At 53.5% G+C, this 16335-nt stretch overlaps 1 protein-coding gene across 1 annotated transcript in view; it reads right to left on the bottom strand.

The window, feature by feature from the left end:
* Positions 1-16335, bottom strand: part of CNIH3 (cornichon family AMPA receptor auxiliary protein 3) — an 88156-nt gene that overhangs the window by 23235 nt on the left and 48586 nt on the right. The window contains exon 3 of the mRNA XM_032838808.1: positions 15271-15318. Within this exon, the coding sequence (XP_032694699.1) occupies positions 15271-15318 (48 nt within the window). The remainder of the gene's footprint in view (positions 1-15270; positions 15319-16335) is intronic.

The raw sequence follows: 16335 nt of genomic DNA, 5'->3' as shown, positions 1-16335 counted from the left end.
AGGGGGGGAAGGGAGTGTGGGATCTAGTGTCTGCAGGGTCTCCCGGAAGCGCTCCGCCTAGGCACCCATCAGAATCATGGCGGGGGAGGGGGCTTTTGAAAACACCACTGCCCATGTCCCCTGGACCAGTTAAGTGAAACTTTGTGCAGGCTGGTCCCCGTACCCAGATTTTAGAAGCTCCCCAGGAGATTCGAATGTGCTGATGGGACTGGGAAACTCTGATCACCCAGAAGGCCTGCAGACAGAAAGTCAGCCTGTGGGCTCCCCGGGAGCATCTGGCCACAGAGACCCCGACACAGGGCAACAGTCACCCCCGCACACAGCTGGGGGCGCGGCACACGGCTTCCACCTTTTGGGAAAATAATCCGGCAATTTTTTTTAAGTACAAATTCATATACTCTTCAGCCCGACGATTTTACTCCTGGGATATAAAGTCACGAAGGTGTTCACTGTGGGGTGTTTACTGGCAGGGGCCAAATAAACAAGGCTAAAAACAGAATGTCCATGAATCCGTGGACTGGACAGACGGTCTGTGGGATGGCATATGAGGACAGGTTCTTAGGCAAATCCATTTTGATTTTGAAGAGAGTTAGCTCTGTAGTAGTGACCTGCAGGAGAGTCCCTAATGTCACCATATGTGGGCGGGGAACAAGTGCAAGAGACCAATTTTTCCATTATTGGGAAAAAGAAACAAATAAGTCAGCTCAGAGAGAGAGCGTGTGTGTGTGTGTGTGTGTGTGTGGACACGCACGTGCACCTGTCGTGTTCAAACGTGCAAGGAAATGTGAGCACAGGGATGGAGGCCTCAGCTGGTGCCATCAGTTAAGTTAGAGTTTTAGGGAGGGAGAAGAGTTGGGGGTTTGTTAGTATTTCCTTTGTATTAACTTAGCATCAGCCCCATTTCTAGTAAAAATGAGGACAGGGGTGCCTGGATGGCTCAGTGGGTTAAGCCGCTGCCTTCGGCTCAGGTCATGATCTCAGGGTCCTGGGATCGAGTCCCGCATCAGGCTCTCTGCTCAGCAGGGAGCCTGCTTCCTCCTCTCTCTCTCTCTGCCTGCCTCTCCATCTACTTGTGATCTCTCTCTGTCAAATAAATAAATAAAATCTTTAAAAAAAAAATGAGGACAGACTACTTTCACAATTAAAATGAACCACAATTCAAAGGAAAACCAAAGAGTGAGCTCTGGGCTAAGCCTGCCCAGAGTGGAGTCTGGGCTTAGGGTCCCACCCATGTGTCCTCATGATCTCGTCGGTGAGGTGGGACCCGGGGACACAACGTCAAGCACTTCTCACAGCAGCTGGCAGATTTTCTACCACCCACGATAACTTAATAAACACCATCGTCATGGAGAAAACATTCCTTCAGCCTCTAGGGAACAGGCTTCCATGTCTAGGGAGGCACGACCCCCCCGCAGCAGAGAGACAGGACCCAGGCCCCTCTCCTCGTCCTGTGCTGCCCAGAGCCGTGCGTGTCATGACCTTCCTAAGCGGCCTGCACAGCGCCATGGGGTGGGCCATGCTCCTTATGATTTCTGCCAGCCCCAGGATGGGTCGCACTGTCCAGCTACCAAGTGACAATTTCTGGACAGAGAAGTGCCAGCGATCCCCTTGGAAAGCATGTCCTATAAACAAAAATAGTTATCATAATTACATCAACAAGCAGCCCTTCATGTGAGAGCACACATCACGAACCTGGGTTTGGCGCTGCCCCGGGCCCACTGGGGAGACAGGCACTGAGCTGATTAGAATGACGGGGAACCTGGGACTCGTCCCCTGGGCATCTGACTCACTGTCTGGGCTTGGGCAGCTGGCTCTGGGCACTGCTCCCAGGCAGGGAGCTTACCGTCCCTTTCGTTTGGCCCTTCTCCCCTTGAGAATGAGGGAGGCCATCTTCACAGGCTTTGCTCAGCTCAACTTTGCTTTTCATTCTAATGAACATACAATAAATCCCATGGAAACGAGCAATGTCTTGTCCTTGCTTTTACTGGATTACACCTGTTACTCACTGAGGAGAAATTCAAGGAAAGGCCAACGTTCTCTCCTCACCACAAGGATGTCATCTTCATAAAAACCCTTCTCTGATGCATGGACCCTTCCCCCAAAATCTGCACATTGAAGTCCTAGCCCCCAGTACCTCAGAACGTGACTGCATTGGGAGAGAGGGTATTTAAGGTGGTCATTAACGTAAATGAGGTCATTAGGCTGGGTTCTGATCCAATATGACCTGCGTCTTTGTCAGGGGACACGTGAGGACACACAGACACATAGAGGGACGACCATGTGAGGACGCAGGGCGGTGGCTGTCGGCAAGCCGAGGGTCAGCCTCTGAAGGAACTGGCCCGCCTACACTTGATCTTGGACTCCCAGCCTCCACGACTGCGAAGAAGTGAATTTCTGGCATCTAAATTGCCCAGATGTGCCAGGCCTCACGACTAACACAGGTAGAGGGCACCACACCTTCTGATGACTCTCGTCAGCCAACCTGCCCCCAACAGTCTCTCAAAATTGCGAAGATGCCTTTGGTCTGAAGCTCTCAGCCTGCACTTGACTTGGAGGCCGGGGACCCGCTGAGAGGGGCAGGCGCGCGGGACCCACGGGCTCAGGGAAAAATGTTGGGTGCCCTGGGGTGGCGTCCTGGCGCCTCTGAGGGCCACAAAGGCAGGGGACTGTCCTATGAAGCATGGATGTGGAAACACGAGGACTTCCGGAAGGATGGGAGCCTGGGAGTCAAGTCGGGTGACTCCACCCCCACCACCATGGGTGGGGGCCACGGAGGAACTACCAAGCAGTCCTGGTGGCCTGCTGCTCACAGGGAGAGCGCCGAGAGGGGAGCCAGGCGCCCAGGCCACCACGCCCACCGTGCTGTCTAATGGGGACAACCAGCATGTGCCTCTGACTTTCCCCTTCCTGCCCTCACTGCCTTCCTCTTCAAGTCCTGACACTTGGCTCACGAGATGCTTTATGGATTAATAGGAAGCAACCGGACATCGGTGTAGTTGGTGTCCCCAGCATGGAGAAAGCATCTGATAGCGTGGTGGCCGCGATGAACGTCCAGCTCACCCAGGGAGGGAGACAATGGCCCTCGAACTGTCAGCGGCCCGTCCTATTGGCATAATCTGAGGGCAGGAGCCCGGCTAAGTGGCTCCTTTCTTTGCTTCCCGCTGGGACACCAGCGGTCCTGACACCACTCGATGCGGATGCCTGGAGCGCACTTGCCGTGGTGAGGTCCCCGAGCAAAGACCACAGTAGCAAAGCTGTTCTCGCTGTGGGCTCCCCGCCCACCTCCCTGCGCTCTGATCAGTGACCATTGTCCTCCATGATCCCATCATCGCTTGCACCATTTGGCAGACACAGAAAGGGAAAGGGATGGCTCTTGTGTCCCCCTGTGATGATGGCATTCTGTGTTTGTAGAGCCCGTCCAGGCAGCCAGCGCATTTCCCTGTCTACCGCCGGCTTATCTGTATGAAACAAAACTCCACGTGTTTTGTAATTGTCTGTGTGCCATGGACACGGCTTAGGGATCAGAGCCAGTGAAACTCTGTGCTGGGGGAGGACCAAGGCCCCGAATTGCTTAAAGAATCACAAATCCCACATAAGTGGTGAATGTAGCCAGCACGGCACCGTGGGTAACCCGTGGGGGGGGGGGGTGGCGGAGGCAGACACATCGGGAGCATGGGACTCGGTTCCACACCTGCTGGGAGCCCCCAGCAAGGCTCATCTGAGTCCTGGGGGTCTCTTTGTCAATGCAGGTCAGGGCTGGGATCTCACTGTACAGACGGGCAGAGCCCAGGCGTGCCACAGGGAACAAGGGACCATGAGATTTGGGGAATATTGGCACATTCTGGAACCTAGAAACATGACCCAGAAATGTTTCTTGCTTTTTCAGCAACTGGGCAAAGGGCAAGAAAGGCTGTCTGGGAGGGTAAGCATTTGGGTGTTGCGGGGCAGGCTGTGGGGAGGCGGTTGTTGAAAACTGGAGGTTTTACTCCTCATCACATTGTGGGAAAGGGGGCTTCTGGAAGTAAAGCTGCACTGAGAAAAACAGGCTGTGTGCAGACTCTGTGTGGAGCTCTCCCCCCAGGGTGACCCTCTCCTCGGAAGCAGGCAGCAGGCGAGCCCTCCTCAGGTCCTGCGCGCCCCCCCGCCCCCGCCCCCGGCACATTCCTGCCCTTACTCTGCCACATTTAGGGAACCGTGGCGCTCTCACTCACACCATGAGGGGCGTGCCAGGGCGTGCCACCCCCCTGCTTCGCCAGAGCTGGTCTTATCCTCCAACTCTGAGATCAGCAGCCTTGCCCCAGGGGCTCCCCAAATCCCGATGCTCAGGCCATGTCCCACACCCACGGGACGGACTCTCTGGGGGTGGGGACCCAGGGGGTGCCGATGGACAGGCAGGTTGAGAACTGGCGCTCAGACCCCATCTTCTACCGTGCTCACGCACCGGGCATCGAGGGATGCTCCACAAGCAAAGCGCGTCACACCTGTCACCGACCTCTCTGGTCTCGTTCCCGCCTTAATTCCACGCTCAGCAGACAGAATTCCGCTATAAGCCATTATGTGGCCGCCAGGCTCTAGTGCCCTGGTCCATTTAGCTAATTAACATAAAGCAGACACCACGCTTTACAATGTGGTAGGGACACAAATTAGGAGGGCATGATCCCATCCTTCAAAAATACAATTATGTAAGACGTGTGTATATACAACTATAATGTAAAGTCCCATGTGGTTGGGGCTTCGGGAAACTCTGAGGCAGGAAGTCAGGAAAAAAGCAAGACCCCTTTTAGCTGGACTGAGCATATCTCCACAGTTCTCTCTCTCTCTCAGTCTCTCTCTCTCTCTCACACACACACACATCACACACACACACACACACACACATCCCCCTCAGCACATGACACCAGGCCATGGGCACAGCAGCTGCTAAATGATTTCCAGTCAAATGAATGAATCCAGTCAGCTTAGTGCCCGCTGGAACCCGCCAAGCCAACCTCCAGGAGGCCTTGGCCCCCCTCTCCAGCCCCACGATGCACAGGCTTCTCCAGGTTAGCACCAGCACCTCAACCTTCAGGACCCTGTCTCTCCCCGCCCCACCCCCACCTCTGCCTGGCAGGGCCCCTCCCCCCGCCTCATGCAGTGCATAACCGTGGCCATGAGCTCTGCGCTGGTGGTCTGCTTGACTGATGCAAGTCGAGATCTCTCCTTTTCCCTGGAACAAAATCCCTGCTCTTTGGCTGATCCCCCCCAAAATAAGATCAGCTGTGTCTACTTGCCTAAGATCTGGCCAATGAGTTAAGTGGAAGATCTGGCCCTTTCCCCTCTCCTCCCTCCCCCCGGGGCTTGAAGGGACACCGTGGTGTGACACCCCTGCAGACTGCATGGACAGGCAGTGGGAGTTTGGGTCCCCAGACGAACCCTTGGGACAGAGTCTCCTCCTACCACACCCCGTTCTGGACAGGGTGAGCGTCCCCGGTAGTGAGGGCCCTGTGTCCTTCACTGCCAGTGGCTCCCACACTCATTACGCGCTCCTGCCTCCCACAACCGCAGCACTGGGAATTCCTTTTTACACTCAGGAGAGGAGAGTGGGGTTACGAAAAGCAGCCAGTGAATGGGCGACTTCTCACGGCAAAACCACCGGCTCCGTAACTCCACCTAGAGCCTCACACTGTGAGACAGGCCTTGCCAACAGCCACAGGGAGGGCATCGGCTTCCTTTTCTGGTCCACACAACTGTGGAGACCAGAAGGGAAACCAGGTGCTTGTCACTCTTGGTCGGTGGCCTGCAGAGATGGGTCCCTTGTATGCGGTAAAAAGCTAGGGAAGGCATGGAAAGTTACCAGCTCCCACAGACGGGAGCAGCAAGGGAGAAAGGGTGTGGGCGTGGGCTCTGGAGCCAGACCCAGGAGCTGGGTGACCTTACCACCTGCTGGTGACCATCACACTACCTACTTCACAGGAGATGCCACTCGTGGCCGTCCCAGGGTCCCTGCACAAACCCGCTGAGCCTGCACTTCCCGGGATGGGGCATACGTATGTGACTGTGAGTGTGTGTGGTGTGTGCAGGTTTATATGACTTTGACTGTGCATGTGTGTGCACTTGTGAGCACAGTGCCTGTGTGTGTATTAGTCTAGTCAGCTGCCTACACCCTCTGCACAACATGGCTTTGTTGGATGCATACATCTACATGTACATAAACAGAGAGATTTGCAGGGACTTGTTTGTGTAACGGCTGGGGAAGTCCCAGTTCTGCAGGGTGGGCCCACAGGCCAGAGATCCAGGGAGGCCCCATGTTGTAGTTGAAGTCTGCGGAATTCCCTCTTGCTTGGAGAGGTCAGTTTTTTTTTCTTTGAGGCCTTCAACTGATTACACGAGGCTCACACTCATTGAGGAGAGCAATCTTTTTTATTCAAAGTTCACCAATCTAAATATTAATCTCACCTGCAAACACCCTCACAGATACATCTAGAATAATGTCTGACCACATGTCTGTGGGCATTCAGGAATCCATACTTTCAACAACCTCTCCATGGTGATTTGAAGCCCTGCCAAGTTTGGGGACCACTCTCATTGAGGCACCTCAAGGTCACTGCCGGTTTCCGGGCTCTCCCTCCACCTCCACAAGGGTCGCTGGCTTTCCTCAGTGGAGTGGAACCAGTCTTCCTCACGTGGGGCCTCGAAGATGTTCCCTCCACGCAGGGCCAAGGACACAGTGAGCCGGGGCTGCTCCTCAGGCCCAGGGCTGCCTGCCGATGGCCACCCTCCCTGGCTTGAAGCTCATCTCTCCTTCCCCTCTTCTGCAGCAGACACAGTTCTCCAGACCCTGGGAGCTGCTTGAGAATCCCCAGGACATCTGCCAACCACTCAAATCACCAGAAACATCTCACTATGTCCCTCCAGCATGGCTGCCCACAGACGCCCATATGCGGCATTATCCAATAACAGAGCAGAATACTCCCAGGCAGCACGTCCAATGGTCCCGCAGATCTGTCTCCTGCTTCAACCCTGTGCCTCTGCAACCAGCTAATGCCTTATTTTGAGTTTCTTGCGACCCATCAGCCATGAGCTCCCAGATGCGTCAGTCATCCCATGGACGCGGACGCCACTGTTGACCTCCTGGTCCACCAGTGGGCCTCTCACTCCCACACCCACCTCTCTCCAGGCTTCTATTTGCACCGGAAGGACGTGGCTCTGGAGGGTGTGGGCCACTTCTCCAGCGAACTGGCTGAGGAGAAGAGTGAGGAGAAGTGGACACTGAGCGTCCCTGAAAGGAGAATCAGTGTAGCCATGGGGTCAGACCCTGGACACTGCGGAAGCCGCCTGGGTTCTAGAGAAGAGCCTGCACGGGACCCTTGCGGGGTCAACATGCCTGGGTTCTGCTTACACGGACCCCCATCTCTGTGACTTCCCAGATGAGCAGATGAGCTCATCCAGAAGCCGGGCAGCCCCCAGGATAGACTGGGCGAGCATCTCTTTGAAAGGCTCACCCTCAGGCACAATTAGGTGCCTCTGGAGCCCCATAGCCCTTGGGGCCCCCCCAGTGGACCCCCATGTTGAGCTTGTGCCTGAGCCTCTTCCTGTAGCCATGAGGCAGCTTTTTAACCCACTCCCGGGGCCCTCACCCAAGCCCTAGACCACATGAAAACAATAAAGCTTTCTGTAGCAGAAAAGGAAAAAAAAAAAAAAACAAAACCCTCCCAAGACCTCCTACGGCATAACTTCTGGAAGTGGTTTCTAGCAGAGCACCTTAGAAGACCTCCACCGGGGACAAGGGGTGCACCTGGGGGGCTCAGTCGGCTAAGCGTCTGCCTTCAGCTCAGGTCATGATCCCAGGGTCCTGGTATCAAGCCCCACGTCGAGCTCCTTACTCAGTAAGAATCCACTTCTCCTCTGACCCTCCCCCTGCTTATGCTCTCTCTCTCTTTCAAATAAATTTTTAAAATCTTAAAAAAAAAAAAAAAGATCTTTATGGGGGATTTCGACACATAAAGTGGTCAGGAACCACCACTCCCACTAAAAATAGACACAATAAAGCAGTGCATTGTTTACCGCTTCCTGACACGATGCTCACACACGATTTTGCACAAGACAGATCGCAAAACTTTCCTGCCAGTGGTAAGTGTCCTCCGTGGGCAGTAAGTGGAAGTCCTGGGTGTAGCATGCACCCTGGAGAACAGCAAAGCCGTGCTGCAGTGTTGGGAGGGTGCTGGGCGGCTGACTAGGCTCACTCACTAGCTCAGGAACATGTTCACAGCCCTAGCCTAGAAACATGCAGGATCCAAGTCCATGTCACGGATCTACTGCCGATTTCTGCACATGGCTGGCTTCCAGGGCTGCTTGCAAACAGAACCATGGAGAAGTCCTTTAAGACCCATGGCACAGATGAGGTCACCTCTTTGGGGGAAGTGATCTAAGACCTCTGTACAGTTGTCATGACAAGAAGAACAGGCAGAGATGCGAGTCCCCTGCAGACGGTCAGACTGCCCGTGTCTCCCGCATCTACATGAACAGACCACTCACTTTGCACCAGAGAATGGGAAAGGCTAGTTTTGAAATAACCAAGAATCTTTTCCACAACTTTTGACAGGAATTGCAGACTATAAACATGGCAGCCTCATTCCCAGGCCTAACAGATGTCAAGTGGGTGAGGGATTATAGCCCGGGGGGGAAGACAGAACTCATGCGGAGGAAATGCTACTCACAGTGGAACAGCCACTGGCACCAGGTAGGGATTTACCCATCCCAGTGCCCTGAGCTCGGCCCCACAGAGGCATTAGTGATGTGGTCCCTGCCCCAGAGAGCTCACAGCTGGGTCCCCTTCTGTCCAGCCTTGGTGGCCTCAGACTCTCAGAGAAGGGCCATGGCCATGCCAGTTAAGCGGCCCAGACATATAGCACTGATGTCATCTCACCACTAAGCGCTCGGGTCTCAGTTTCCCCATCTGAAAATGAGGGGTCTGGCCAGATGAACTCGAAGGTCAATTCCAGGTTTAGAATTTCATCTCCTGGTCATATACCAAACATCAGCCTCGGGTCCCACATTGTGCTAAAATCCGGGGTCCTGAGAATGAACGAGACATTGGTGTCTACACACCACAACTTCTTTATCCATCCATCCACTGATGGACGCTTGGGTTGTCTCTGCAACTTGGCTACTGTAAATAACGCCACGACAAACACAGGGGTGCACATGTCTCCCTGACTTAGTGTTTTCACTTCCTTTGGATAGATAACCTGAATTAGAATTGCTGGACTATAGGGCATTTCTATTTTTAACTTTTGAGGTTCCACCATATTGTTTTCCAGAGTGGCTGCACCAGTTTGCATTCCCACGATGGGCACGAGAGATCCCTTTCCCATATATCCTCGCCGACCCTTGTTATCCTGTGTCTTTTTGATGCAAGCTCTTCTAACAGGAGTCAGGTGATGTCTCCTTGTCCAGACCCCTGAATCTTAATCCCCTTCATACAGATATGTGGTAGGTTGAATTATAGTGCCATTATGGTGTCAATGAACAGCCTCACTATATCCACACCATTGCCTGTAAGGCCGTAGTCCCTCCCACTCCTGCCCTGCGTTAGGGAAGGTCACTGAGAGGACATGATCAACGGTTGACCTGTGAGGTGGACCCTGGTGATTAGGTCTCACTAACCCTTCCCCTGTCTTTGGAATGTGGGTCCTGCTGTCTTCCCTGCTCCCAGGAGCTCCCCCACCCCCAGGATAGCCTTCAGACAGATGTGGTGCTGGGACTATGTGAACTGTCCATGGGACTAAGCCCCATCAAGGCTCTTTACAAACTTCTAAAACTCGGTGGGTGGATGCAGAGATCTACTCATCTCATGGCTTTGCAAGACAAGCCCCACGTGTCCATCCCCTCACTTGTGAAACTGGCCGCCTGCCAACCGGAGCGGCCTGCCTTTCTCCTGAGGCCCTCACCGCCTTCTGCTCACACCTGGGAGGCTCCCGAGGCACTTTCAGACCAACAACCTGGCCTTGGTCGTGTGACTCGCTTCAGCCAACAGGACACCGGTAGATCTGATGCAAATTGAATCTTGAAGTGCTTCCAAGCCTCCCGCAGCTTCTCTGTGACACCACAAGAAGGGCTTGGGCACGTGCTGGAGGACCAGTAAGGAGCAGAACAACCCCTGTTCCCCTTAAGCCCGACCAACATGGGGGGAGCCAACCACATGATCCATGGACCCACCAGAAATGGAAACTGGCTTAATCCTCTATTACCATCATAATGAAGAACTCAGAAAGACAGGGCCAACCAGCCTTGGGCCGCAGGAGTCAGAGCTGCTGCGGGGTCCTCTGCGGGTCCTGCCGTGGCCTTGGGAGCAGAGGGAAGCGAGGACAGGGCTCCTGCTCCCCCCCGCGCCACCCGACTTTGGGCTCAGCACCTCCGTGACAGCACCCCTGTTCACACGGCACGAAAAATGTTCCATCTTCCCCTCTGACTAATAAGGACTTTGCCACAGAAAGTGACTAGAAATACATTATACATGAGACACAGTTTCTGAACTGGTTGCAAGTGTTGTTCCAGGATATTTTTACTTCTCTTCAAACAATCCCTCCAGGGGTGAACTAACCTAACAAGAAGTTAAATGGAGATAGAAAAGAGTCTTGAAGGACTCCACTGGGCCCCATCCCGACAAGCCAGCCCAGGACAGGCCCCCTCGGCCCTCTGTGGCTTCGGGGTCTTGTATCTTCCCTTGAAACAGCCGAGCGATGTTACCGGAGCTCAGGTCCACAAGGTGCATGTTTCAGAAAACCAACAACTTCCCCAATTTGGGTATTAAAAATGTGGATTCTGATCAGACCTGTCTTCAGATTCCAGCTCCACCGACCTGGGAAGCTTGAGACCCCGGAGGTAAACGTCTCCACGCCCCAGCTTCTCGTCTATCAAGTGGGGCTCCAGTTCATTCTTTTAAAGGCAAACAGTGGTCACTCAGGAAATGTAAGCATCTCTCAGACCCATCACGCTTTAGAAACCCTCCAGCCAACAGAGAATTCAGATCTGGAAGATTTCTGAGTCGAGGATGGCATGTCTACGGTCACTGAGTTTGCATGCCTCTTTTCACTGCATTACGTCTCTCAAATAAAATACACCACTCCCTCCAGAACCCCACAGGAAGAACTGCACCAGCCACCAAAAAGGCTGGAAATCAAGTCAGTCCCTTATGGCAGGGATTAGAGAAAAAGGACCATCTTCGCTCTTCTTCCAAGTAGCTAATACATGACAAACATTGTGATCCCAAGCGACGTGGGTCTTTCTCTCGGTTCCAGTCCATTAATGCATTCAGTAGCCTCCTCTGAGGTCAAAGAAATGAGGGCAGAGTTTGAAGCCTTCCATTTATAAATGTGTAGAGTCAGCAAACAGCTGATGCCTACAGGCGCAGGACACAATCACTTTTTTAAAAAAGAATCTCCCCCTTATGTAAGTAGCACATGCTTACAGCGTCAGTGAGCCATTGCCTTAATAATGCTGCATAACAAATCATTCCTAAATTCAGTGATAATCAGTCATACTTGCTCGTGCATCTAAAGGTCGACTGGGGGGGTCACCAGATCCAGTGGTTGTGGCTCTGAGCTCCAGGTACGCTGCCTCCTAGGCTCCTTGCACCAGTGGGTTGGCCTTGGTGGTGTCAGAAGTTCAAGACAGAAGGGACACCCAGGACTCTGAAGACAGCAGCACACATAGCCGGCCCAACATGAGTGTGGGGGAGGGTACCTGCGCAATCACATGGGAAGGTCATGGGTACAGGCAGGGCCTCTAGCTTCAGGGACGGGACCTGTGCAGACGCACATGACCCCACTGACACAGGGGAGGGGGAAGAATTGGGAACAACTCGCCAAACGGGCTCTGTGCTGAAAACAGGTCCTAGCCGCTCCCCACCTCCTCCAACCCCGCTGATGGGACCTCATCGTGGAACTTCTGCAGGGGACCTGGGATTCACAGCATTCAGGTGTACCTCACCCCATGCCACTGTCTCCGGCCCCGCAGGTGTGTTTCAGGTAAGTATGAAGGGGGAGGGGCACAGGTGGTCACTAGTGGTAACACGCGTGGCCTTAAAACCACCCTGTTCTTTCCAGATTAAAACCTGGCACACCCGCCCCCTCCCACCAGCCTGATTATACCCCAGGAAACTTGACGCCCCAGCCCCCCAGCCCCATCCACTCCTCCTCCTCCTCCATGTCCCAGGGCAACTGCTCAATGGAGTGGGGGAGAATTATCCACCCCCCAGGGGTTTTTAGAACCACAAATATCAGAAACCCACAGCGTGGTTGGAGATGCGCTTGTGGAGTTTGGGGGGCAAGTTGGAGATACACTTAAGTGTCAAAGCCAGAAGGGACATCACAAATTCTGCCCTGAGTCCCTTCCCCCTCGAGCAGGCTCAGCCAACACAAAACTGTCACAGACTGTTGTCTGACTTGGCCCGAGGAAGGTGACATTTCATGGGCCCCCGGGGACAACCAAATCCAGATTCTGATGAGCCCCGCTCACGAAGCCCGCTGCTTCTCACACTCCTGCCAACCTCGGTCTCCATATCAGCTCCTTCCCTCCAACCCTTTCCTGAAGCTGGAGACACAGCTGCCCCCCCCACCCCGGCAGGTCAGCCTCCTCCCCCCAGGAGCCTGTGATGAGTCCGGCTCCCAAGCTGTCCTCCACCACAACCCACGGAGCCCGCGTCCCGCTCCAGCGGGAGAGCAGCATGTGAAATGGCTCTTGCCACGGAAAATGAATCCCACGCGTACGTTGACGCGAGAATCCTACAGTTCAGACAATTACCCGGAGAACACATTTTCTGATAATTAGAGAGCTAAAAACGGATCCACTTTGAAAATCCCTTCCTTCCTCCCCAGAAAGCTGAGGAGGTGGTTTAGCAACAATCAGACACGGAGATACATCACATTCTGGGTGTTTGGGGGACAAGTTCCAAGAAATTTCTTGGAAGGTATATTTCCCAGAAGGTGGCGGGGCTAACCAGACCTGTTGGCCCTCCCCACGTCCCCGGCAAGGGCTCCAGCTGGGGAGGCCACCGGCCATGGGCCACCTCACCTGCCTCGGCACTGGGCATGCACCCAGGGGTGTCACAGGGCACTCCCGGCAGCCACCGGGGGTCAGGTGACACGAGGCGTGGGGCAGCTCAGAGGCACACACACCTGTATCCTCTGGCTGAATCTCAGAGCAGGTGCGTGGGGAGGGCTCTGTTCTCACCGCCCCCGAGTTAGAGTTGCACCGAGGGCTGGATGGATAATCAGGGGCAGGGGCAGCCTCTGGTCGCAGCAGAAGCCTGCGTACCCCACCGCCTCTCCCGTGGAAGGGCTCAGAGCTGTCAGGGAGCAGACGTGGGTCAGGTTACCGCATAGACCCCAAGTTGGGCAGCAGGAGCGGACAGGGTAAGAGAAGCTGTCAGTTAGCGACCTGCCGGGTCAATGGCAAATGCAATAAAGAGTTACATGTGATTTTAAAAATACAAATCTGATGTAAGTAGTAAATGTAGTAAAATATAGTAAATGTACATGTTTCGGGCTCGGTTCTCAAGCAGCACAGGACACGCAATCGGGCACAGCTGTGATACCTAAGAACTTGAAGTCAGTGTTTCCTGTCCTCATGTGTCTACCATGGGCCCTCCTCCCTGATGTTTCCCGCTAACAAGGAACAGCATCTGCATTCACCAGAGCAGCAGAGGCCATGGCATGGCAGGGAAGGACCACATGAAAAGGACAAGAAACAAAAAGGTACTTGGAGTGTGTTTCCTGGAACAAAATGCCTCCATCTACTGTTGACGGAAACTTATGCAAACTGTATGTAAATTTGCAAATGGTAATGCTAATTCCTGCCCAGCCTCTGTTCTTTCATGGCCACGGCTTTGACCTTGGGCTATAAGGAGGAGCCTGGCCCAGCCAGCCACTTGCCACTGTTCAGCCAGAGTCAGTGCTGAAGGGTGAGCCGGACTCATGAGATGGGTATGGATTATACACTGCAGGAGAATCCGGGAGGCATATTCAGGACAGAAGGAGGGGAGGAATCGTGACAGACACTTAGGGGTCAGACTGGAAGCTAAAGGGGTTACTGGTGTCCAAGATACGACGGGGGAAAATAACTGACAAATTCATGAATTGCCCTTAAAACCAAATGTCATGTGTTTTCTTACATCATCCTCTACTTTGGATTGCTAATATTTTTCACATGTATTTTCCTTATCTGACCACCTCTCCCTGCTGCAACCCACCAGCTGGGGAACTCTACCGCACCAAGGGTCCAGGAAAACATGAATGGACAAGTAAGTAGCTGGGAAAATAAGTAACTGCTTCATTAAGCTCGTTCCTCCCATGAAAGGCGCCATTATGGAAGTAGAGAAAAAAATTCAACAGAGCGCGGTTATTGTCCTCCATTAATGTTGGCAGGGTAGTTGTTTCTCTCCTATTCACCTAAGCCTCTGGGTTGACGGGTGGCTTCCCCATGTCCCATGTGCTTTGGTTCCAGGCAATGGGCTCTGCTTCCTCGACCTGCCAGCAGCTGTTCCCTGCACTTTGCCGCAGAAAGCAGGCACGGGCCTAACTGGGGAGCAGCAGTTGCTCTGCCGCAGGGCCTCCCTGGTTATGTCACAGAGGCGTGCTAAAAACCAAGTGTGAGTTGCACGTGCACACGTGACCATGCGTGCACATGTGACCGTGCGTGCACACATGACCGTGCGTGCACACGTGACTGTGCATGTACATGCAGGCTTCCCAGACACACTTAGGGCCACTGTGACTGACCACCCATCCATTCACAATAACTCTCCCAATGCTTGGCTCCCCCTTCGACAACACTTCCCGTCCCTGTCGTAAAACACTCCCAGTGACACTGTCCATCAGACTACAAAGCTGAGTGGCAGGCTGAAACCTCAAAGGAAACCCACCATCTAGTTTAAAACTTCCCTGAGTGCAGCGCCAGCCAGGAACAAAGGCTCCGAGGGAACCTGAGCTGGAAATGTCATCCATCATCACGCGAGAGGAAAGAACCTCTAAGTCCAACCAGAGGGCGCCTGCAAATATCCAGCACTGCCTGCCACTTTGATTGATGGCCACCCTTCTAATGAGCTCCTTTTGTCTCAGAGGTTTCCAACCAACATAAGGCTCCCTTGCTCCCCCCACCCCCTCCCCTGCCATTTGCCTTTTCGGGGAGACAGCACCGGAGCAGGCACTGAGCCTCACTTGCCCCTTCCACTGGGCGACCAGCCACGCCCATGGGACCATCCATCCCCAGGCGTGGAGCTCCCGCACTGACCTTTCTCAGGAGGAAGCAGATGCGCTCGATGTTCCTCAGCCGTTCCCTCTATCGGGGTGCACAGGAAAGAAGAAGAGGGGAGGTTAGATGCTCTGCTGAAGGAATGTGAGCAGCCCCCACAGTCAGCCCCCTGGGAGAGGAGGCAGAACCCCCCTGAGGCCTGCAGGTTCCCACCCAGCAGCTCGTAACCAGTTTTTGCTCATAGCACTCAATAGCAAAACCAACAAACAACAACAACAATGAAAAAAAAAAAAAACCCACAAATAATCCAAATGAAAATGTGCAGAGGATCTGAACAGGTATTTTTCAAAGACATACAGCTAGCCGCAGGTACGTGAAAAGGTGGTGGTCACTGACGATCAAGGAAATGCAGATCAAAACCGCAGTGAGCGGTCACTTCACGCTTGTCAGAATGGCTGTTACCCACAAGACAAGAGACAACAGGTGCCGCTGAGGACGTGGAAGACAGGGAACCCTCATGTGCTATTGCTGGGAATGGAAATTGGGGCGGCCGCTACGAAAACATGCGGAAGGTTCCTCAGAGAGTTAAAAAACAGAACTACTGTATCATCCAGCAATTCTACTTCCAGATGTCTCCCTGGAGGAGATGAAGTCACTGTCTGGAAAAGGCATCTGCACCTCTGTGTTCGTGGCAGCAACATTTATAATGGCCTGAGCACCCCTGGATGCACGAATGGGCAAGGAAAATGTTGTGTGTGTATACATAAATACACACCATAGCGTACTACATTACAGTAGGCTCTCACACTCACAGTACGCACACCGGAATATTACTCAACCATAAAAAGAAGGTAATCCTGCCATTGCCAACAACGAGGATGGACCCTGAGTGTTCACTCAGCAAAATAAGACCGAAAAAGACAAGTACCCTATGTTCTCGCTACAACATGGAATCTAAAAACAAAACAAAACAACAACAAAGCAAACTCATGGAAAAGGAGATCAGGTGTGTGGTTATGAGAGACAGGGAGCAGGGGAGAGAGAATTGGATGGAGAGGGTCAAAGGTACAAACTGCCAGTTAGAAGACAACAAAGACCTCCGGA

This window comes from Lontra canadensis, unplaced genomic scaffold, assembly GCF_010015895.1.
Source record: "Lontra canadensis isolate GAN:19392208 unplaced genomic scaffold, GSC_riverotter_1.0 scaffold106, whole genome shotgun sequence".
Classification (NCBI taxonomy): Eukaryota; Metazoa; Chordata; class Mammalia; order Carnivora; family Mustelidae; genus Lontra; species Lontra canadensis.
Note: the sequence above shows the minus strand (reverse complement) of the source record. Positions and strands in the feature narration are given on the sequence as shown.